This window comes from Pseudoliparis swirei, chromosome 1 (genome assembly GCF_029220125.1).
Source record: "Pseudoliparis swirei isolate HS2019 ecotype Mariana Trench chromosome 1, NWPU_hadal_v1, whole genome shotgun sequence".
NCBI lineage: Eukaryota > Metazoa > Chordata > Actinopteri > Perciformes > Liparidae > Pseudoliparis > Pseudoliparis swirei.
Genome location: NC_079388.1, coordinates 1,305,472 through 1,331,302, shown reverse-complemented (window position 1 = coordinate 1,331,302; position 25,831 = coordinate 1,305,472). Strand labels below are relative to the sequence as shown.

At 43.6% G+C, this 25,831-nt stretch overlaps 1 protein-coding gene and 1 long non-coding RNA gene across 2 annotated transcripts in view; one reads left to right on the top strand and one right to left on the bottom strand.

Annotated features, from left to right (window-relative positions):
- The window catches only part of nxph1 (neurexophilin 1), a 55,321-nt gene extending 37,606 nt beyond the window's left edge, over positions 1-17,715 (bottom strand). The window contains exon 1 of the mRNA XM_056412607.1: positions 17,193-17,715. Coding sequence (XP_056268582.1) covers positions 17,193-17,249 — 57 coding nt within the window. The 5' untranslated portion in view covers positions 17,250-17,715. The remainder of the gene's footprint in view (positions 1-17,192) is intronic.
- Positions 17,716-19,096: 1,381 nt separating this feature from the next.
- On the top strand, positions 19,097-21,162 carry LOC130197201 (uncharacterized). Its single transcript, XR_008832400.1, has 3 exons — positions 19,097-19,306; positions 19,498-19,631; positions 20,953-21,162. It is a non-coding gene; the product is annotated as an uncharacterized LOC130197201 (long non-coding RNA).
- The last annotated feature ends 4,669 nt before the right edge of the window (positions 21,163-25,831 follow it).

The following is a 25,831-nucleotide window of genomic DNA, read 5'->3' as shown; positions in this document are numbered from 1 at the left end:
TGCCTGAGCCATTAACTGGAGAGTCGGAGCCAAATAGTTTAACATTTTTTAGCTGAGTCGAAGATACAAACGGGGTTTTTATTGGTGAATGTGCAACTCCAGGAGACCTGCTGCATCCAGCTCTATTTAATGCTGCAGCCATTACTCAAAACGGCATTTTACTACTTATTACCAGCTGGTGGAAGTAATTCATGACGTTCCTGCTTCCCTGAGTCCTCTGAACCTGGCCAGTGCATCGCTTCATGCTGCCAGGGAATGTTGAGTTAGACTTTCTCATGTGGAGAAGAATTATTGTTTAATTTATTCCATTAAACTCGCTGCAGCATCTCTTACGTCAAAATGATGTGACTGAATACTTATTTAGATATAGAATGAGATAAATGGACCTGTACTTATGGCACATTTCTGCCTCGTGCTTGACAAACAATAAAATGAGCTCTGAGTTAAAAGAATTCGATGATATAGTAAAAAAAATATTTTCTCTAACTTCATATGTGTAAAAAACAGTGAATGTTTTTTGCAATAGCTTGATTATATTTTAATTGAAACAGTAGGGTAAATTCCATCTTTTAATTCATTTATTTTATTTATTTATTTTATTTATTTTATTTATTTTATTTATTTTATTTATTTCATTTATTTTATTTATTTTATTTATTTTATTTATTTTATTTTATTTATTTTATTTATTTTATTTATTTTATTTATTTTAATAATAATAATGAAATATGTGTTATTATTATATGTATATATATGTATATATATATATATATGTATATATATATATATATGTATATATACAGATTCATCTATACATACATAGGTTTGCATATGTATGTAAGCTACATATATTTTTAGGTATAGTAAAGAGGCATATACGATCTATACAGGTATTTATGTAAGTATATATGAATAAATATGACATATGCAGTTCATCTTTTATTCTATAAACATATCTGCAAGTTTATACTTTAATACAGAATAAATTCTGAAGGAAGTAATATTTAAAAAGAAAAATACACTTGTCCAGAAAGCATTGCGTGCTCTGTAACACAATGAAGGAAATAACATGTTGGTGAATATGATATGGATATAGATAAGTCAACCATATCACAGCACACGCTGTACAGCACCCAGCCCACATTCAAATGTAATTGCAAAATTATAAACCAGTAAATAAGCATTAAATGTATGCGTGTTGAAGTAATAAAACAAAAGTAATAGAATAACACAATTAATTATTACTCTTTCCCGGAGTATTTTCCCTAAATATTTGTATTATTATTTTTATAATTTTTTAAATTATTATTAAACATTATTTTAAAATAATTATAAACACAATAGGTTTTTGTATTTTTTCAGGTACTCTCAGATCCTCTGGGAGGTTGTTCCAACAGCTGCTTTCCCTTTTCTCTAGGACGGGTAACATAACCCTGGGAGCCCCGAGGCCCCCGTGGACCCCCGAAGCCCCCGTGGACCCCTCCTGGCTCCCACATCTTCTCTCTGCATCGCCGCTCTTAGAGAAAGATCTCCCTCTCCGGCCACACACAAATCGCTTGAACATGATCAGCTCGTGTTTTAAGTGATGGCCTGTGAGGCCTGATAGATGCCCCCCCCCCCCCCCTCCCGAAGCCGCGGGCCCGATGCTCAGGGAGCCGAAGTGCATCCATCAAGGCAAATTAGTGGAGCGACACCAAGACTACCTGAGAGGAGGAACTCCCATCAGCAGTAATGGGTTTGATGAATGCCCGAGCAGAGCGAGAGACACCCTGTAACAACCCCACTACCATGGCAACCAGTCAAGTACTCTGAACTTCTGATTCAAGTATTAATCACATCTGACTTCCTGGTTGGAGTTCTGCTACAAACTCAGTTCTGCTTGATTCTACTGCTGCATCTCTCTTAATTCCCCATCGAAATAACTATTTAATCTAATAGAAAATAGCTCGGTTATCTTTATTATCTTAATTTGTTGAGTTCGTTCAGTTCATAAGCAAGTGCAAATATTCGGGAAAATGAGAGATGAAAGAGTTGAAGCTCAACGTGACTTAGAGAAGCCAAACACATGTTTACGAGTCGTGTTATTATGTCGCGAGTAAAACCCCTCGATGCAAACGTATGATGTCATATGGGGCTCTATAATAAAAATGAACTGGACTTCATTTAAGTCAATAGAAAGACGCCGACGCTCCACTGGGGGGTTTTACACGACGTCATGGTTACCCTGACGGACACGTTGCTCACATCCATGTGATCCAGCGTCTCGCCCTCACGGGTTCTGCGACGCATTTTCTACAACAATCTTTTATGTACCAACACCCCCTGGGCCAAATGAATCACAATGACCAGGAATACATGTGGTTCCAGTGAGGAAGAAGGGAGAGTTTGAAGACGAGGGTCAGCTTGATAAGAAGAGGAGGAGGAGGGAGTGTGGAGAACAGGAAGCCAGAGAGCGCAACCGGGCGAGGAGGCGGAGAGATAAGGGGGGCCGGCTTTCCCTCTTCTTCTTCGTCCTCCTCTTTTCGACGGACCATCGTCCCGCTGACACGTGATTGGCAGCTGTCAGCCGCGGACACACACTCCCCTCGGCCGCGGACACACACTCCCCTCGGCCGCGGACACACACTCCCCCCGGCCAGGGACACACACTCCCCCCGGCCGTGGACACACACTCCCCCGGCCGCGGACACACACTCCCCCGGCCGCGGACACACACTCCCCCCGGCCACGGACACACACTCCCCCCGGCCGCGGACACACACTCCCCCCGGCCACGGACACACACTCCCCCCGGCCACGGACACACACTCCCCCCGGCCGCGGACACACACTCCCCTCGGCCGCGAACACACTCCCCTGGCCGCGGACACACACTCCCCCCGGCCAGGGACACACACTCCCCCCGGCCACGGACACACACTCCCCCCGGCCGCGGACACACACTCCCCCGGCCGCGGACACACTCCCTCGGCCGCGGACACACTCCCCGGCCAGGGACACACACTCCCCCCGGCCGCGGACACACACTCCCCCCGGCCGCGGACACACACTCCCCCGGCCGCGGACACACACTTCCCTCGGCTGCCATCCACAGGCAGACAGATAAATAAATAATATGATTTGTAATTCTGAAAATCAATAGGAACACAATCTGCAGGGCCACTGTCATGCGTGGCATTCAGGGAGCTGATAAGCGTCGTGATTGGTCTATTCCACCGCCAGCCCTCACTCCGCGGCCAGAAGACGACACAAAGGGCAGCGCTTATTGATTAGTGATGAAGGATAAGCCACATCTGACTGTGTCTACATCCATTTTGTTATCATTGAAGTTGCAATCCATCATTTTCCAAACAGAGTCATGAAGACGTGATAACAGATGCCCGGAACGGCCCATTGGACCCAGAATGGGGGGGGGGGGGGGTTGCTGATTGACACATGGCAACAAATCAATAATAACCATTATTCACTCCCTTTTGGACCAAGATGTAATTTCACGAGAGGCGGGAAATGACGAGTGTTGACTAACCACTCTTTGCAGGGCCGTGTATTCTAAGCATGAACTCAACCGTGTGCTTAGCATAACAACCCTGCAGGAATCATCAGAATCATCAGAATCATTAGAATCATCAGAATCATCAGAATCATTAGAATCATCAGAATCATTAGAATCATCAACATCATTAGAATCATTAGAATCATCAAAATCATTAGAATCATCAAAATCATTAGAATCATCAGAATCATCAAAATCATTAGAATCATCAGAATCATTAGAATCATCAGAATCACTAGAATCATCAGAATCATCATGCTGATGGAAACCAGTAACTCTGGCACAGATGGTTTGTACGTTTGAATGATTACAAACTCTTTAAAACCAAAAGTTGATTATGAAATAAACAGAAGAGTGGACACATTAGTGCATTCAAACATATAAAGCTATATATTCATCTTTAAGCTGAATGTTTTTGGTTTCCATGCCCTCCAAACTCCAAGGTCATCGCCCCTTCCCTCCCAACTCATAGTGCTGAGTTCAGCATCAACCATTCTCTCTTGGACGTGTGAGGAGGCGACCTTCCACACCGCGTTATCCGCTCATATGTTTCCTTTTCAATTTGATGCTTTTGGGTTTTTTGCCCCCAAAATGGACAGAAATTAAAATAATGCAAGATCTGAGATTGTGAGCATTTCGATTGACTCTTAACGGCTCTCAACATGGCCACCGGCGCAGGTAGACATTACTTCATTCTGTTCACAATGGTAAACACTCTTTATTTAAGTAGTTTATGAATGTCATTCATAGATCTATTACTCAGTAATATGTGATATTATTATTTACCATAACTTAAATGGACAACATGAATCTGAATATATATGAATTCCAAGACTCAACAGTAGATCAAGGTTAGCCATTTAATGTGTAGATAGTGCCATGGACTTCTAGTTACTTGATAGTAGTTGTTTTAATGTATTTATAAATATATATGCAAATGAGCCGTTATCTTTTCAAACGTATGTTAATTTGAAAACATTCCCAGAACAGAAATATTAGCACTACATTGGATAAACCAGGTGAAAACATGCAAACGCCACAAAATGACCGCCAGGGTCTGAATGTTTGCTAAGTTAATAAATCAAGAGAGAAAGAGTCATTTTCTCATAGACTTCTATACAACCAGAGGAGTCATCCCCTGGTGGTCAGGAGAGAGAATGCAGCTTTAACACATGAAGCATAGACTTCTATACAACCAGAGGAGTTGTCCCCTGGTGGTCAGGAGAGAGAATGCAGCTTTAACACATGAAGCATAGACTTCTATACAACCAGAAGTGTCGCCCCCTGGTGGCCAGTAGAGTGAATGCAGCTTTAACACATGAAGCATAGACTTCTATACATCCAGAGGAGTCGCCCCCTGGTGGTCAGTAGAGAGAATGCAGCTTTACGGTGGCTGTGGCTCGTGAGGAGAGCGGTCGTCCCATGACCACAAGGTACCTCATTTCCTCATTTGATCAGCAGAAAGACTTCAACTCCCATAATGCACCACCATCAGGCCAGTGCTAATTACTTAAAGCAGTTAGCAGCCTGCACTCACCAATAAAGGATACATCATTAATATTAAGACACTTTCCATCGGCTTAACTCTGCAGAACCGGAGGTCGCCACCAGAGGTCGTCACCAGAGGTCGTCACCAGAGGTCGCCACCAGAGGTCGCCACCAGAGGTCGTCACCAGAGGTCGTCACCAGAGGTCTCCACGGGGCTGGCCACACAATGAATGGACTCATGAACGTGAAGGTGCTCGATATGAAAGACATTCTGCTTCATGGCAGATGTCCTCTTCACCTGCCTGATGGATCGTGGAGGTCTCCATCGTGGAATATGCCTACTATGAACTATTCATACACTCTGTCATATACATTGAATGTATTTTAACTCTAAATCTGTCCTTCTGTACACATGACATCTATTGCACCTGTCCATCCTGGAGAGGGATCCTCCTCTCTTCTCTCTTGAAGGTTTCTTCCCTTTTTTCCCCCTGAAGGGTTATTTGGGAGTTTTTCCTGATCCGATGTGAGGTCAAAGGTCAGGGATGTCTATGTGTACAGATTGTAAAGCACTCCGAGACAAATTTGTAATTCGTGAAATTGGGCTATACAAATAAACTGAATTGAATTGAATTAACCTTTTCCCAACCAGCTACAGTGGGAGCACGGAGAGGCAGAGCAGCGACCTCGGGGTCGTCTCTTTGTCGTCCGACCTCACCGACTTCATCGCTTGTTCCTCGTCAATTTGCCGTCTGCTCCTCCCCGGCCGTCTGTCTGCTCGGAGTGACGGCGACGGCACCGACAGCCTGACAGACATGTGGCTGTTGACAATCACATGTCTGCCCCACCCCCCGCAGCACTCGTTTCCTTGTCCCTGTTCTGTTCCACGTCTCACATTTTGCTGGAACACATCTTTGGACTGCGAAGTCAGAAAATGGACAACAAGAGTTGCCGCTTTGAAGATTTAACGGCGGCGGTGTGTGGCGGAGCTGTCGTACACAGATGGTAGTCGGAGAACAGAGATAGCAGCTCAGTGACCGCAGCATCGACACACACTGGATTAGCAGCGATATATCTGTCCAGGTGTTTGATCAAAGGGTTCCGTAGTGGAGGGTCAGTGGGAGGAGTCAGTGGGAGGAGTCAGTAGGAGAGGTCAGTGGAAGGAGTCAGTGGGAGAGGTCAGTGGGAGGAGTCAGTGGGAGGAGACAGTGGGAGGAGTCAGTGGGAGGAGTCAGTAGGAGAGGTCAGTGGAAGGAGTCAGTGGGAGAGGTCAGTGGGAGGAGACAGTGGGAGGAGTCAGTGGGAGAAGACAGTGGGAGGAGTCAGTAGGAGAAGACAGTGGGAGGAGTCAGTGGGAGAAGACAATGGGAAGAGTCAGTGGGAGAGGTCAGTAGGAGGAGTCAGTAGGAGAGGTCAGTGGGAGGAGTCAGTGGGAGAAGACAGTGGGAGGAGTCAGTGGGAGGACTCAGTGGGAAAAGACAGTGGGAGGAGTCAGTGGGAGGAATCAGTGGGAGGAGTCAGTGGGAGAAGACAATGGGAAGAGTCAGTGGGAGGAGTCAGTGGGAGGAGTCAGTAGGAGGAGTCAGTGGGAGAGGTCAGTAGGAGAGGTCAGTGGGAGGAGTCAGTAGGAGAATTCAGTAGGAGTCAGTGGGAGGAGCCAGTGGGAGTAGTCAGTGGAAGTGGTCAGTGGGAGGAGTCAGTGGAAGTGGTTGGTCGGCATTTCCACTTGAATAGCTGGCGGCCTGGAAGGAGTCTCTCAGGTCGGTGGTTGGTCTCAGGCCGCCAACGAGCTCCACGAAGCAAATCATGAGATGTAGAACCAAATTGAAGGACCAAAGAAACAGCAACATGAGGTAAGACCAACTAGATCGTGACTTGGACCACTGTAAGCGTCTCACTCTGAAGCAGTGGTCTGAGCCTGGAGGAGGACGCTCAGGAAACAGAGATATCAGTCAGGTAAACGAAGCTTATGAGAGATGTCGGAACACAAGATTGACACATCAGTCAATTCAGGGAGTGACTCTCTTGATTATGAATGAAATGAAAGTATGACCACGAAGGCATTATTATTGTAACCGGTACAATGAAGCTTCAATCCATCTCACAACGTTGTCATTCAACCCTAATCGCCACGTTTCCGTTAGCTCAACACAGTATTGATAAGTATTGATGAGTCAGTGAGTTCCCCAGAGGGTGCACTAGGAAGACGATATGGTTTACATCGACGTTAATGTTCAGCGCACAAGAAAAACAAGTCAATCAATAATTTAATTGTTATTAAAAACAGTCAATTCTATTTTTTGTTGAAGAATAAGTAGAACCGTGATAGTCAGGGGATGTAAGGCCTCAATAAACCAATCCACAGTGGGTTCCCCTGCTGCATTAGTTACCATGGCAACAGAGCTCAGTTTGAACTTGAGATATCTTTGTGAGAACAATTAAGCTTCAAATTAAATATTCATGTTGTGTGAGCCAAGCCGGTGTTTATAACAGCAGCTACTCTTGGTTCGGGTCACACTGTTCCACAAACAAAGTAATGCTTTATTATAACCGGATTTAAAATACCTGGATACAAAGAGGACGTTTTTCACGACACGGGATTTTAGATAAAATTCTGTATTTTTCTGCTCAGAATGTTACAGGTATGTATGAAGTGGCTCGCTCTGGAGATCCTATTGAAGCAGCTGCTGGAGCATCGGATGCTAAACACTGCCCCGACGAATATAATCGTTGAACTGCTCTTTGGGTTTTAAATCCTTTCACATTCCACCGCAACGCCAGAGAAACGGCCCACCGCCGTCAGCCAAGAGACGGGCCCGACCCTTTGAAGGCCGTGCCCACGCGCGTTCATCGCTCATTGATTTATTTTACAAGTCATGCGTACACGTTTCTGGAGCCAGTCATCGTAACCGAGCCGGACGGGAAGATCTGAGGGAGGAGATAACGGACACGGTTGGTAACTCCCATCAGCGGGCGGCAGACGTGAGCTCCGATGGCAGATCCATCAATGGCGACGCAGTGGAGGGAGGTGCCCTCCTCCTCCTCTTGCTCTTCCTCTCCATTTCCACTATTTCAGCCTGCTCGGTTTTCTAGTCAATCAAGTCCGTCATCGACAATCCACTACACAGCTATCATTCATATTACATGGGCTAACATGGATCTTTTACATTACACGTCATTTAGCTAACGCTTTTATCCAAAGCGACTTAAAATCCTGTTACATTCATACACCGTAGACACAGCTAAAGGGAGACATTCAGGGTTAAGTATCTTGCTCAAGGACACACCAACTAGGGCGGGGATTAAACCTCCAACCCCCTGATTGAAAGACAGACCTGCTACCCACTGACCCACAGTCGCACCAGAGCTTCTCACTGCACTTAATGCCTCCTAATTCAGTCTGAGCGACTGCAGCTGAAAACATGCGTCTCTTCAATATATGGACATTATGCGACATTGGGCATGCACAAAGAAAAAATATATATAACTCAATTAGGGTCTTAAAGACGCTGCCACACAGAGGTGTAGATGAGAGGTCGATCATAAAGATTATATCTCATTTCCATCTATACTAAGATGTAATATGTTTACCAGCTGTATTCTTCATACTAAATGAAAGTAACTCATAATCTGCTGAGCTGTGAAACTGAGCACAAGTGCTCAGTGATTCATTTGATTGAAGGCGGAGCTTTAAAGAGGTATTAGAGGGAAAATAGGACTTGTATTGAAACCCGATAGTTATCCTAAAGACACGAGTGACTTCTTAAAGCCCCATAATGGAGTTTTTCCCTTGGAGTGCCCCCTTCAGTATTTAACGTTTACTTCAGTGTCGTAAATACCCAGTTACGATAGTTGCAGCCTCGCATACACTTATATTGATGACCAGACGAAGTTAGAAACCAAGAAATGATGTCAACCGATAAGGTAAGAATATTCAAAGATTTTACATAAATATGACTGCATAGTTTTATTCATTGTGATATCGGAGATGAATGCTAACATAACCAAAAGAATGACAACATTTAGTTTAGATGAAATACCGATCGCGTTTTCAGCCTATATAAGTTGTTTTCTAAATGTTTGAATGTGGAGTACGTGTGATCGAATACAATATTGTTGACAACACCAAAAAGCTACAAATTCATAATTTACATTGGAACGTGTAATTCATGACAAGAGACTTCGCTTGCTTCGCCCTTATACTGGAGCTGCGAGCGTGGACTGGCACTATATGACATTGCGTAATCACTGCCAGAAAGCAGGTCGAAGTCCATCCGCCCCGGATCGGGCGGCCCCAGAATCCTACATAGCGGAGTTATTTCCCCACAGACCCCCGATGGCAATGGCGGAGGCGCAAATCGCCATATTAAAAGTCATTGTAGCGGCACAATTTTTTTCAAGCTGTTATTTTAAGGTACAATTGTTGCATAATGTTCCTTTAAGTGAAGTATGATGAAGTATTTTAAATAAATAGTCAGGAACCTTGTCTTCGGTGTATGGGTTGTGTGGGGGATTGGACTTGAAACCAGCATTAATATTTAGAAAACAGAGCTGCTGGTTGCAGAGGGGATCACGTCTAGTTTGAGTATGTGATCGCTCACATGTCATCCCTCCACTCTGCTCCGTCACTCCGTCAGCTCCTCTATCGAGTAATGGCTCCACACGTAGATACCAAGTATACACGTCTATACCATGAGAGGTCGATCCCATAGACCTCTATATCATGAGAGGTCGATGCCATAGACGTCTATACAATGAGAGGTCGATACCAAAGACGTCTATACCATGAGAGGTCGATGCCATAGACGTCTATATCATGAGAGGTCGATCCCATAGACCTCTATAAAATGAGAGGTCGATACCAAAGACGTCTATACAATGAGAGGTCGATCCCAAAGACGTCTATATCATGAGAGGTCGATGCCATAGACGTCTATATCATGAGAGGTCGATACCAAAGACGTCTATACAATGAGAGGTCGATCCCAAAGACGTCTATATCATGAGAGGTCGATGCCATAGACGTCTATATCATGAGAGGTCGATGCCATAGACGTCTATACAATGAGAGGTCGATACCAAAGACGTCTATACCATGAGAGGTTGATGCCATAGACATCTATACCATGAGAGGTCGATGCCATGGACGTCTATACCATGAGAGGTCAATCCCATAGACGTCTTTACCATGTTTACACGTCTATACCATGAGAGGTCGATGCCATGGACGTCTATACCATGAGTGGTCGATACCATAGATGTCTATACCATGAGAGGTCAATCCCATAGACGTCTTTACCATGTTTACACGTCTATACCATGAGAGGTCGATGCCATGGACGTCTATACCATGAGTGGTCGATACCATAGATGTCTATACCATGAGAGGTCGATCCCATACACGTCTATACCATGAGAGGTCAATACCATAGACATCTATACCATGAGAGGTCGATACCATACACGTCTATACCATGTATACACGTCTATACCATGAGACTTTGATACCATAGACGTCTAAACCATGAGAGGTCGATACCATAGACGTCTATACCATGAGACTTTGATACCATAGACGTCTAAACCATGAGAGGTCGATACCATAGACGTCAATACCATGAGAGGTTGATACCATAGAGGTCTATACCATTCAAGGTTGATAACATAGGCGTCTATACCATAAGAAGTCTCATGGTATAGACGTCTATACCATCTGTACACGTCTATACCATAGACGTCTTATAGTATAGATGTATATGGTATAGATGTGTACAGATGGTGTAGACGTCTATACCATGATACGTCTATACTATCTGTACACGTATATACCATAGACGTATATACCATAGACGTGTATACCATGTATACCATGTGTATAGAGTAAGGCATTGGGCAGAGAAGGGGCAAACAGGTGAGAATAAACAGCTGCCAGAAGGTCACAGAGTGAAGAGCTGAGGATCCGATGTTCTGGAGCATCAGTGGAGAGGAAGAGGAGGAGGAGGAGGAGAGCAGATCTAACCACACGGAGCATCAGCATGACACACACATGGTGTTAGATGAAGATACTCGTCTTCTGTCTGCTCCGCCTCATTGTCAACACATTCAGAACCACATTCATACTAATTGAATTGATTTTTTATTAAATAATGTAACTTGTGATGTTAATGCTTTTGATGTTTGGAAGTTAACACAAAACCGCAGGGAGGGAAGATGTGTGCATATGCAACAACAACAACAACGATTTAAAGAGTTATTCATTTGTCAGAAAAACATCATTTGACAAAGGACCCAGAGTTGCTGATGATTGTCTGGGATGCCTTTGAATTAATACGAGATATCACGACCAAACGTTGTAAGTTGACAACTAACATTGAAAAAAAATATGGAAATCTGTATAAATATGTGATTATTTTCATAATGCAGGTTGAAAAAATGTATTCCCATAAATTGGTTTCTATGACTCGATGACTCAGAATAATCTGTTGGTTGAACTCCTTCAGCTAAAACCTTTATTGAAGATTTCTGGATCCGAGTCTAAGAAAAACTAATTTAGAGAACATGTCTTCAATGTTTGGCGTGACTCCATCGGGCTGAGACACTGCAGGTGAGTTGGCTGGACAATTAAACTAATTACACTTCCTGTTCACATAAATGAGGCCCATCAAACGTGAGCGTCGGCACATTTAGGAGAAACTACACACACAAAGTCAAAGGAACTAACTCAATGTGCACTTGGAGGATTTTCTACAACAACTGTTCTCCCCATGATTCATTATTAATATAAAACAAATAAATGAGCAGATGAGTTTTCTTTTGGTCGGTTCTTAAATGTAAAATGTTCATAAAATATGATGAAAAAAAAGAGGAGGTCTGCTCTATAACTGAGGGAGGACTCCGGGAGGAGAGCCTGGAGTATTCTACTGTCTCTCTCTCTCTCTCTCTCTCCCTCTCTCCCTCTCTCCCTTTCTCTCTCTCTCTCCCCCTCTCTCTCTCTCTCCCTCTGCTTCAAAGCACTGCTATCAAGGTGCCACACTCGTCCCCATAAACGGATCGCTCTAACACGGGGGTTGGATCTACTCTGAGAACGACGCCCTCCAACCATCAGCTCCTCCAAGCTGCGACCTCTGAACTGTGAACGCGATTGGAAAATGTGGAGCGGCGTGGGGAGGAGAGGATAGAGGCTGTGCCCATTAATCACAGACACACACACACATAGACACACACACACATACAGACACAAACACACACACACACAGACATGCACACACACACACGGATGACATTCAGGCTGTAAAGAGTCCGTCTGGGTGGTTTGTTCTGGGAGATCCCACTCCAATTAAATACCGGAAAAGATCAGAATCCGAGGTAGATTTCCTCAGCCTCCCCTCCAGCTCTGCCCCCCCCCCCTCATCCCTGCAATGATGCACGCAGAGAAGACAAATAACCAGGAGCCCCAAAGTGCCCATTTCCAGGCGCCGCATGTAGGCGCTATTATCATTGACTTTGGGGCCGAGCGCTCAAGGTCACGCGTCGCGGCGGCCGCCCGCTGGAGGCTGATCTCAGATCAGACGGCCCTGACTCAGAGGTCACGGATCGGGCCCGTGTGACGCGCTGCAACGCGGCCCGGTCACCTTCACGCGTCGTGCACATCCGTCTTCCTGCTGGACTCCCAGCAGCGCTCTGATTGGAGGTCAAAGGTCGGCCTCAGTTTGGAACTCACTTGTTTTTTTCAGCCTTTCAGCTTCATATAAATAAACAGAGGGGAGCTGCTCCTTCATGACTGAGGATGGGTTAAATGTACGTAACTATATTTAATTTGACAATAAAATATTTATTTTTTTAACTGAACATTTCTAAACCGTACAGCGTAAACAAATTGAATACGAATGTTTTGGTCAATCAACATCAAATTAAATGGAAAGTATTTTGACAAACGATTTATCTACTGAGTAAATGACCAAGATGATCTGATTTGTTTACTAAATATCTTTTTGTTATGAAAGTTGTTCAAAATATATATATATATATATATATATATATATATATATTAAATTAACCATGATTAAATAATACAAATGAAAAGCATAGTGAATAAAACTAAAGTATGAACTGCAGCCCGAACAAGAACACCCTGGAGGTTTCATTCTGGTGAACATATCAATATCTGATATTTTAGTTTGAACCAAACAAAAATAAATAAATGTGGTTGTAATAATGAAATGAAATAAAAGTGTAAGAATGGTCCGTCTCAGACATAGAGTTACCATTTCTATACTGACATTTAATTTGTAATACATATTTATATAAATATAAATATATATATTTATAGATGTATATATATATATATGTGCATATATATATTTATATATATATGTATCTATTATTTATATGCATATATATATATTAATATATGCATATATATATTTATATATGTATATATATTTATTTATGTATACAGGACTGTCTCAGAAAATTAGAATATTGTGATAAAGTTCTTTATTTTCTGTAATGCAATTAAAAAATTATTAAATATTAAAAGAATAAAAGGCTTGCAATATTTCAGTTGATTTGTAATGAATCCAGAATGCATGACATTTTTGTTTTTTTAATTGCATTACAGAAAATAAAGAACTTTATCACAATATTCTAATTTTCTGAGACAGTCCTGTATATACATATATATACACCACATGTTAAATGAGTCTAGTTATATGTTGTTTAGTTTTATTGTTTTCCTTCTCTCTCTTTTCTGTTGTTTTACTCATCTTGCTCTACATATTTATCACTAAAATGAGCATCACCTAAACATCGGCAGATGAAATATTAATCAGTAAACGTCTCATTGATGCTGACGTTCAATAGAAAAAAAGAGTGAAAATAACATCAAATCAATGTGTCGTGTGTTTTAGTTTAATTTAGTTTAATCTTCAATAAGTAAAACTCTCAATGACACCTGAGGAGGAACAGACGTGTGACACCACTTTGGGGGCCCTGGAGGCCCCTATGGCCCCTATGGAGACCCCTCTCTTGAGGCCCTGGAGCCCTCTGTGGATGTGAACCTGTCACTTCCTCTGTGGAGTCACTGGGAGGAGCCCAGTGGCTGTAACTGGGAGGAGCCGAGGTTCTAACAACCAGGTATTGAGAGGATTGTTCACGGAGGAAACACGACCCTCCCAACACACTCTCTGCTTGATTACCACACAATGCACTTCTGTGTGTGTGTGTGTGTGTGTGTGTGTGTGTGTGTGTGTGTCTCCCATTTGCAGGAATGCCTTTTTCTCTGTAATTGAGTGTCGGCTTCAAAGAGCTCAGTGAAACGATATATTGTCTTCTTTCTTATTATTATGAGCTCATCTCAAGGCCTGTGGACTGAAGGGGGGGGGGATCTCGGTGGGCCGCGCTCGGCCCCCCCACGGTGCGTGGCGCTGCAGGCTCCACGGGCCCCGCTTGATAATAAGATTAAAGTGGCGGGGGCTGCATTATTTTTCCAAAACAATAAGAAACACATCTGCAACGTGGCCGACTCCTTAAATGTTAAACTGGAGCAACACGACGGAGAACATCCACCTCCAACGCCGACGAATTAAGTTTACACTTAATTAAAATAGACTTTTAGTAGAAAACACACACACACACGTCTCACCATTTAGTCTGAATGAGAAACTCTCAGTGAACAATTATAAATTATAATAAAATGCTTTTGAATTCAAATCCATTGTCACAGTTTGATTATTGATTATGAATCGATCAGTGAACACGACACCGTGACACGGGGACACGGTGATCACCGTGACACGGGGACACGGTCATCACCGTGACACGGTGGTCTGGATGGAATCCACTGGGTCCGTTAACATGAAGAATGACATGAGATCTAGATCAGCCCTGATGGCCCTGAGGGACCAGCAGGGGAGGAGGCCGCGGGCCCTGATGGTCCTGATGGTCCTGATGGCCCTGATGGTCTTGATGGGCCCTGATGGTCCTAAAGGCCCTGATGGTCCTGATGGTCCTGATGGCCCTGATGGTCCTAAAGGCCCTGATGGTCCTGATGGTCCTGATGGCCCTGATGGTCTTGATGGGCCCTGATGGTCCTAAAGGCCCTGATGGTCCTGATGGCCCTGATGGCCCTGATGGTCTTGATGGGCCCTGATGGTCCTAAAGGCCCTGATGGTCCTGATGGCCCTGATGGTCTTGATGGGCCCTGATGGTCCTAAAGGCCCTGCTGGCCCTGATGTTTCTGATGGCCCTGATGGTCCTAAAGGCCCTGCTGGTCCTGATGGCCCTGTGATGGTCCCGTAATGGTCCCGTGGTGGCCCCGTGGTGGCCCCGCTGCCTGCTGCCGTCTCCCGGCTCCGGGCTGTTGTCGGCGCGGCGCTCTGACTCGAGGCTCACGGGAGACGAGAGTTTTTAAGGGCACAGAACCGTCACCGTTCGGCTGTAATCCGCTCAGCGGGGATCAGGCTGCCGGTACCGGGCGGCCGGGTGAGCTCGGGACGCGTTCACCAACACTTAGTAGAGACACCGAGAGGATTTCATCACCGCTGCGCAACATAACACACACGCACACACACACACACACCTTTCCCTCGACGCAGTGCATGTGACAGTAAATGAATGCTCGTGTTTATTATGACGCTTGAGAATTAAACGCAGACGGAGACAGAACATGTTTCATGAGGAAGAGGAGCTGCAACATTTGGATCAGGGACCAAAAAAAAGAAGATTATGGAGCAGAGAAGGTTGTTAAACAATACAATTATAAATATTAGTTTAACATATTTACACACCATTTAAAATATACGTTTTCAATTAAAATGCCCAATTTAATTGGTCTTGTTATTCTTCTCCCTGCTGCATTAATGAGGGTTATTTTTAAACTAAAAGGCAACTTGAGTTTTAAATACTTGCAGCACCTTGGAGAGCTCCACGGCCGCGACGAGTTTAATGTTTTTAAATGAAGTCACACTCACACACACACAAAGTCTCTCACACACACACACACACACACACTCTCTCACACACACACACACACACACGCTGTACTGGAGGCTGCAACATCGACCATGAAAGGTTGAAACATATATAATATACATACATAATAAAATTCCACTATATGTTTATAACTGCATGTGTTATAATTCTTAAATTCATATTCATATAATGAGAGACAATAATTCTGATTTCTAGTTGCTTTCACCTGTAGACAACGGACGGACATCCGTCAGGTCACATATCCTTTATTTTTATTTCTTAATTATAAATACAGTATTAGAATATGTAAAGTACGGGTACAAAACATAAATTACAATTTAGCATGGCACGTTATAGTTTTGGCACACTAAGAAATAAAGAAGAGATTCAGTGTTGTAGTTTCAGGCCTGATGTTCCACACGAGATAGTCATCTAAAAAGTAGATGTTTCTCTCTTTCTCTCTCTTTATTTGTTTTATATCTATTTGTCAGAAAGGGATTATGCTGTGTCATAACACAATAATAATAGTAATAGATTAAAATAGCACAGTATGCCAATTTCCACGGGATAAAGTCATATAAGTGTGTTAATATGTTCATATTCAGAAGGAACAAGTTATTATGAATCAACTTAACACCTGTTATTTTATTTTTTTGTCAAACAAATTAAAGTAACAGAAAACACACGTTATGATCAAATAAAGCATGTTAATCATAACGTGTGTTTTGGTCAAATCAAAGAGTGACACGAGAGTGTGTGAGCCCGTCTCGTGCGTCTCCGGTTGCTATGGCGCCCCCGTGAGACGAGTCCACTGCCGGGGCCGTTCAGTGCATCAGATGTCTTCAGAGTATTAATATGCAGCACCTTAAAATATCATGAACAAAAAATATTCCATCTTCATTGCAAATGTTTCCCTGCGTAAAGTAAGCCGTGCGTCTTTACGCGCGGCGGTAACGCGCACGGGAACGACGTGTTCCACTCCCACTCACACACACACACACACACACACACACACACTTAAAGAACAAAGCGTGGAGATAAAGTTCTACACGCTGTGACTCTGAGAAGTCACGTGTCCACATTGTCTCACCCGAGTTCAGGAACACCAAAGCGGCGACGGAGTCGAGACTAAAGAGCGCGCGGCGGGTACAAGTTGAGCCACAAGTCTGTGGAGACTCACCAGGAGAAGAGCCGCCGGCGTCAGGAGCAACGCGGCGCACCAGCACGTCACCGGCATCCTCCCGGAGCTCAAAGTTCCACGACAGTCCCCTTGGCTCTGCGGACCATAAATCCACCCGGTGTCCGACCTCACAGCCCGGCCCAGACCCCCAGCAGCCCGGGCGAAGAGGACGCGACGCACCCCATGGCAACGGAACACGGAGAGTGAGAGTTGAGAGACTTTTGGGGGGGGATAGGAAGGGAGAGGGGGGGGGGGGACCGGGACGGAGGAGGCTGATGAACAGGCTGCTGCTGCGGGGGGCTGGGACGGTGATGGAGGGCAGGTGGTGGTGGTGGAGTGGTGGTGGGGGAGGGGGGCAACACGCGTTAATCCAGGTAGAGAGCGCGGGGCAGGGTCACGGCTCGCGGGGCAGGGCTCGGGTCCCGGTGGTCTGACAGGCAGCTGGCGCGCGCAGCAGGTCGGAGCGCTCCAGTCTGAAGAGAGAGAGCGGCAGGGCTTTGCGCTTTATAACGCGCGCGCGCGACACACTACCGAGCCAAGGGGGGAGGGACGAGGAGAGAGAGAGAGGGCGGGGGGGGGTACACGAGAGGAGATTGGTCCAAGACGCAGCGAGGATGAAGAAGAAAGCAACATTGTTCTCTCTCTCACTCTCTCTCTCTCTCTCTCTCTCTCTCTCTCTCTCTCTCTCTCTCTCTTTCTCTCTCGGCTGCTGGTTGCTGTGGATGGATGAGCTGACACGTACAATAACTCCACGCACTTTAAAATATCATGAACAAAAAAGGTTTCATTTTCATTGCAAATGTTTCCCTGCGTAAAGTCGTGCGTTTTTACGCGCAGCGGTAACGCGCACGGGAACGACTTGTTCCACACACACACACACACACACACATACACACACACGCACACATAAACTTAAAGACCCTCGAACCTGCAGCTGTTTGTCAATGACGTCATTCCAAAATATTAATAATCTCCGAAACGCATGATTGCGAATAGTAAAACATCCCCAACAATGTGTTACGCGTCACACGTCTAACGGTGTGACGTCACGCTCGTTGTTGAGCTTCGACTCAATATTTCTTCAACAAGTGAAAACAATAAATCTACAGACAGAAAAGTTATAGTTTGGTCCAGGACAGGCAAGATTCAAAAAAGGGAGTTTGCGATTCGACAGAAAGTACGGAAGCCGCGAGGGAAAGTAATCCTTCTCGGGTAATGGTTTGGTCTCCTGTGTTTCCGTGTTTATTTGTGTACGTGTTTACGTGTTTACGTGTTTATATGTTTATATGTTTATAAGTTTATACGTTTATATGTTTATGTGTTTATATGTTTATATGTGTATACGTTTATACGTTTATATGTTTATGTGTTTATATGTTTATGTGTTTATACGTTTATGTGTTTATATATAAACACAAACACATATGTTTATGTGTGTATATGTGTATATGTTTATGTGATTATGTGTTTATATGTTTGTGTTTATGTGTTTATATGTCTATGTGTTTATATGTTTATTTTTTCATTTGTTTATATGTTTGTGTTTATATGATTATTTCTTTATTTGTTTGTGTTTATATGTTTATTTCTTTATTTGTTTACATGTTTATGTGTTTATATGTTTATATGTTTATTTCTTTGTGTTTCTATGTTTATTTCTTTATTTGTTTATGTTTTTTTGTGTTAATATGTTTACATGTTTATGTGTTGATATGTTTATTTCTTTATTTGTTTATATGTTTAAATCTTCATTTGTTTCTATGTTTCTGTTTGTATGTTCATATGTTTATGTGTTCATATTTTTATATATTTATATGTTGGTGTTTTTATGTTTGTGTTTATTTCTTAATTTGTTTATATGTTTATGTGTTTATATGTTTATGTTTATTTCTTTATGTGTTTACGTGTTTTTTAGGTGAGAAGAGGTTTTGACAGGAAACCTTTTTTAATGTGTTACGTATGTGAAAGAAAGTGAAGCCACGGTTAGTTTTGGTCACATCATTATTATGAGTATTATAACTTCGTTGTCCCCTCATCCTCGTTCCCCGGAGGAGACTCCACGGTGGCGCTGTTGAAGGTGGGGAGGTGGTGCACGTCAGCCTCTTGTGGAGGAAGTGAGTATTACAATCACTAAAGAAACCGACCAACACACAGAAACCACCTGACTCATCAGACAAACAAAGTCAAACTGTTTTTGTTTTTACAGAAGAAAATAAATCTGATCAAGTTCATTATTGACATGAAAACAAATGAGATCTGACCAATAAAAATGGATCAGATGATGATTTAACTCTTTGATGATCAGCACCAGTAAACCATGAGGATGCACTCACACTCTGGACCAACAGAACCCGGATCACAGAACCCGGATTACAGAACCCGGATCACAGCTCTGGTCTCCAGGTGTATCACCCAAACAAAAACGTGAAGGATCAACAGGTAAACAACGTGTTCCTGGTTCAAGAGAATAAGAAGAAATATAAATACAACCAGTGATGAAGGCTGGATTCACCTTTAGAGGCAAGAATACACACATACACACACTAACACACACTCAAACACGTATACACCCACCCACAAACACACACACACACCGACAAACACACACTCACACCAACATATATACACACACACACACACATACCCCAACATAAACACAGACTAGTTTACAGACCAGATGTACAAAGCCACCTGAAGGTCTTCATCATTTGTGTCTGTGTGTGTGTGTGTCTGTATGTGTGCGTGTGTGTGTGTGTGTGCACTCAGAGAGGCAAGACAAGGTGACGGAGGCCTCCTGCTCAGGTGCTGACTGTGTGTTTCCTGGCAGAGGGGAGTGTGTGTGTGTGTGTGTGTAGGGGGGGGGGGGCGGGGATAGATAGACAGATAGGATGCTTTCCGAACAGATGGGGGGGGAGGGGGGGGGCTGCAGCGCTTTAAAACTTTAATAAATCCCCCAGAAGCCTCTCTGCTACACGTTGCGGGCTGGTGGATCCGGCTCCGACCGGTCTGTGGTCTTCAGAGGCCCGGCACCACCAGAGACCTCCATCGGGCCGCACTGAAGCACAGCCTGCGGGTTAAACTCAGGATTAACCCAAACATTTACTCAAACTCAGGATTAACTCAACACTGTTGAGTTGGTGAGTCCAACTCAAAATTAACTCAAATTCAGCATTAATTCAAAATTAACTCAAATTCAGCATTAATTCAAAATTAATTTAAATTCAGGATTAACTCAACACTGTTGAGTTGGTGAGTCCAACTGAACATTAACTGAAGAAAAGTTACTTCCTGTATTCTTGTTGTTCTGAGTTTGTTCTCTTGGTTAAATTCACTTGTTGTAAATCGCTTTGGATAAGTCTGCTAAATGACATGTAACAATATAATATACAAACTCAAACATTATCTAAAATTCAGGATTAACTCAAACTTTAACTCAAACTCAGGATTAACGCAAACATTATTCAAATTCAGGATTAACGCAAACATTAACTAAAATACAGGATTAATTCAAACTTTAACTCAAACATTTACTCTAACTCAGGATTAACACAACATTAACTCAAACGCAGGATTAACTCAAACTCAGAATTAACTCAACATTAACTGAAACTCAGGATTAAGTAAAACTCAGGATTAACTCAACATTAACTCAAACTCAGGATTAACTCAACATTAACTCAAACTCAGGATTAATCCATTATTACTTCTTTTTTATCAAGATTTTGCCTCTAAAGTATTATTTGTGTAATCCCCTGTGTAGATAATCCCACTGGGAGACCCGCTGCCTCACAGACCAGTCAGGCAATCAGAGTCCAGGAGGACCAGGACTGGTGGGACCAGATCTGGACCGCATTCATAAATACATAAACGTCAAGGGATGTGAAGACTCTTCACTTGTAACTTTTCTTTTCGCTATATTTTATATTTACTGAATCACAAACCAATCATGTTGTATATTTAATATTTATGAAATCACATACCAATTATTTACATTTTTAATATTTACTGAATCACATTGCAAAAATGTTGTATGTTTAATACGGAATAATGGAAAACATATAACAATAAAGATATTATGTTTAAGAAAGTAGTTCAAATAGGGTAAGTTTTTATAATGTATATTTCTTTAAATATGCAGAATCCGCTGAGTCATGGTGAATCCTTCATCCTGGACATCATATTGATGACTTATGGAGGTTATTGTTCGGGGAGGTTCAGCCCTCCAGGGAAACTGAATGTCACCGTGACTTCACTTGTTTGGGGTGTTTATAGAATAATTAACATTTGAAACGCAACAGTGCATTATGAATCTGCAAAAGTCAAAATAATATCTTCAGGGTGGAATTTGAAAAAGAAAATAATAACTCTTCCTCTAAAATACGTCCACAAAGACCTAAAAACAAACTTTACAGAATTGGAAAAATGACATTAATGGCACAAGAATTGAACTCTTCCTCATATTTGTGAATATATGTCAAAACTAATATTACGACAGGTTATGAAACTTTGATGCTGAGAAATGTGTTTACATTCAGTCCTCATCTTTCTTTTTACGATATCTACAGATCAGACCAGACTGGTCAGTCCATATAAACCACACTGGTCAGTCCATATAAACCACACTGGTCAGTCCATATAAACCACACTGGTCAGTCCACATAAACCATACTGGTCAGTCCATATAAACCATACTGGTCAGTCCACATAAACCACCACACTGGTCAGTCCACATAAACCACCACACTGGTCAGTCCACATAAACCACACTGGTCAGTCCACATAAACCACACTGGTCAGTCCACATAAACCATACTGGTCAGCTGGTCAGTCCAAGTGGAGTGGAGGGGGGAGAAGGCCTCTCTCCTCACTGGTAGCCGTTCAGTGGCCGTGAGGACACCCCTCTGGCTGTAGTAGAATGGAACAGTCCGGTCTCGTGGGGCAGGTGTGCTCTGACAGCACTGATCACACCGTTATCACCTCCAATCAATATTTATGGATCGCATCAATAAAGAAATCCAAAGTGGTCGTGACGGTTCCGTCACACAGATGTTCAAAGACTTCTGTGCTGGAAATGTCTGCAAATTAATTAGATATAAATGTCATTTGCATACTAAATACACAACACTTTTCTTGATGAAAGTAATCAACTGGTGATTACTATGAGTTTATGTGTTCCCTATCCACCTGGTGTGTCTGTCCACTTATCTTTAATTAAAGAGGATGATAGTGGTTAAGAAAATAGATCTGAGGGTCTTTCTTTTATTTGTAAGAGAGAGGAAGAGGATGATTGCCCAGCTGAGGGATGAATATGTTCGGCTGCCGGCTTCCATTGTGAGGGCAGATGTTAGCCGCCGCCGCGCTGGCCGTGACAGCAGGTTTTTATCCGATGTGAAGTCCTGGGACGGTCAGATTGTGAAGCACTCTGGGGCGACTTTGTAATTTGTGATATTGGGCTATACAAAATGAACTGAAATCAATCGTTATTCATCTATATATATTTTTTTTTTTATTTATTTTGAATTTAAAAAAAAATTATTCTTTTTTAATGTATCCAGGAAAAGCCTCAGAGATTAGAGGTGTCCTGTCCGCACACAGCAGTAGCACATGAAGCAAAGTTTCAGACATACAACAAAAAACAGTGACAGACAAGATACAAAAGACTTATACATATTTCATTTAGATCACATTATAAGTCAAACCAAAACTAAGACTCGTCATGATATTCCAGTTCATACAGGAGCACAAACGTCAAAGAAAACATCTACAACTAGAATGGGCACTAGGTAGAGCGCATACCGTCGCATATCACAAGCTTGGGCATTGAATTATGAACATGTTGGCATTAGTTGCATGCCAATTGGATAAAAATTGACCGTGCTATGGTAAAAAGAAGATCTTGACCTTTTCATGACCTTGACCTGATCAATACCAAAATCTAATCAAATGGTCCCCGGATAATAACCAATCATCCCACCAAATTTCATGCGATTCGGTTTAATACTTTTTGAGTTATGAGAGTAACACGCATACAAATAAATAAATACATGAGATCAAAACATAACCTTCCGCATTTTTAATGCGAAGGTAACCAGAACAACCTCCCTTCACCTCTTCCATGCATGTGTAATGTAAGTAAGTAAAGTATATTAATATTCCACTTATCACAGACAAAGTGCAGTGGTCAATTACAACAACTTGACTAACAGGCCGAAAACATGTCAACAGTTAAAAGAACAAAGTACAATACACTGTAAAAGATGGTGCAGTAAAAAACACATTATAAATAAGTATTGCGTGGTCGGTGTCGTACTTCACGCGTTGAGGAATCTTCCAATCTGAATATGAATCAACGATAACTGGACCGGTGTAAACTCTTCATGTTTTTGATGCGGCACGCGTCGGGTTAACACACGGCCTGCAGAAAGTTCGTGGCACGGTGAGAATGTCCCAGATTTATCGCCCTTGTTCCCTTGATGATTGTGAAACGGTAACAACACCGCGGCTCGGCCTTCGCTCCTGTCGGGGACGGACGTTATAAAGAGGGGGGAATAAAAAACCTGCGTTAGCTATTTAGTGCGCCGACTAAAGCTGGAGAACGAGCCGCTCCGACAGCCGGGGGCGAAATATGAGTCCCGCCGCCTCGCCAAGGACACGGCGACGCATCGGAGCCGGGGCTCAGCCGATGAGATGTGTCCGTGTCACGGGACGAGAGCCGTTCCCCGGAGGGAGGCGAGCGCCATGCCAACCGCCACAAAGAGGGAGAAGCAGAGAGCAGCGCGACCGCTCAATCACACAGCTGCTCCTCTTCCTCCCTCCAGCTCCTCGTTGAGGAGAGTTTTATCGGGAGGTCCAGTGCATCGTTCACCTTTTGGTGGCAATTCAGCGCCCGGACGGGAGGGTGTGGGGAGGGAGGAAATTACAGGGTGTAGCCTTTCCGTCCTAATAGCGTACCATCGGGGCTGTAAAGAGGCGGGGCCAGAGATAAAGACGAGAGAGGAAGAGGATGATTGCCCAGCTGAGGGATGAATGTGTTCGGCTGCCGGCTTCCATTGTGAGGGCAGATGTTAGCCGCCGCGCTGCCCGTGACAGCAGGTTTTCTTTGACTGACCCCCCCGAACCAGCTGCCATCGGAAATGTCACTTGGCGAAGGATGGCAGTCAATCTGGGCTTGACCCAGAAGGGGGGCCGAGGGGCCACTTGTCGGGGGGGAGCGGCCGCGTCGGTCTCGGGATGCAGCTGCTGAGGCATCAATCGCTTCCCTCACCACCACAATTAGAGCGGATGCCGGCTTCAGCGTCGAGGAGCGGGGACGGAAACCGGAGCTTCAGCTGAAGGAGGCGAGGACGCCAGACATGAGAGACTCACGTCACACGACAACTTTCTGCAACTAAAACTTCAGGAGAGGAGAAGACCTCGTGTCTTACCGCCGAGACGCACCGGACAGATACATCTCCAACACAGGCAAAGGGAGATAGACGATAGGTTCATTACAGTGTGGGCCTCATTGTTTCTATTGGTAAAGATAGTATTGAACTCACCGTTTATTGAGGACGGTACCCTCCGGTACCCAACCGGACTGATTCCTGATTCTGCTCCTCACGTAGTGTGGGTTGTAACTAAGAACATTTACTCCAGTTCTCACGCTTCACGTTGAGGTACTTTATGATACATCATACTTTTATTCCACTGCATTTATCTGACATCAGGTACTCACTACTTTCTAGATTCAAATATACATTCTAAATCCTTTAATGGTTTAGTTTTGTTTATGATAGATAAAGCAAACCATCTCGGTATCAATGAGTTGCTCCAACCTGCAGATCACAAACATATTAATGCATCAACAACAACCCAGTAATGTTATTCCTGCATGATGAGTACTTTGAGACCTTCATTGAGGACATTCTGATGCTGAGACTTTTACTAGAGTTGAGTTTGAATGAAACACGTTGAGCCCATCCTCTGAGGCTCAGACTCATATACACATGACCCCAATAGAGGAGCTGACATCATAAATCAATTCAGTTTTCAATTAAGTTTATTTGTATAGCCCAATTTCACAAACTTGTCTCGGAGTGCTTTACAATCTGTACACATAGACATCCCTGCCCCAAAACCTCGCATCGGACCAGGAAAAACTCCCAAATAACCCTTTAGGGGGAAAAAAAGGGAAGAAACCTTCAGGAGAGCAACAGAGGAGGATCCCTCTCCAGGATGGACAGAACAATAGATGTCATGTGACCAGAAGGACAGATTTAGAGTTAAAATACATTCAATGAATGTGACAGAGTGTATGAATAGTTCATAGTAGGCATATTCCACGATGGAGACCTCCACGATCCATCAGGCAGATGGCGGTGGGGAGGAGGAGTGGGCGGAGTCTAAACAGTGGGCGGAGTCTCAACAGGACAGTGGCGTAGTCGGTAGCAGGAATTCCATGACCCAGACCTCGATGATCCATCAGGCAGATAGGATCTATGCCGTCTCATAGGGTCCGATGACCCCATGAGACGTGAAGTCAAAAGGACTCAATCAGCAGCCTCATTGACTTCTGGTTGGGTTTCACATCTCAAATCAGCATTCTTCACACACATGTCGGTAAGGTACATATTGATTCCACTCAGGTACAGCGGCTTAGA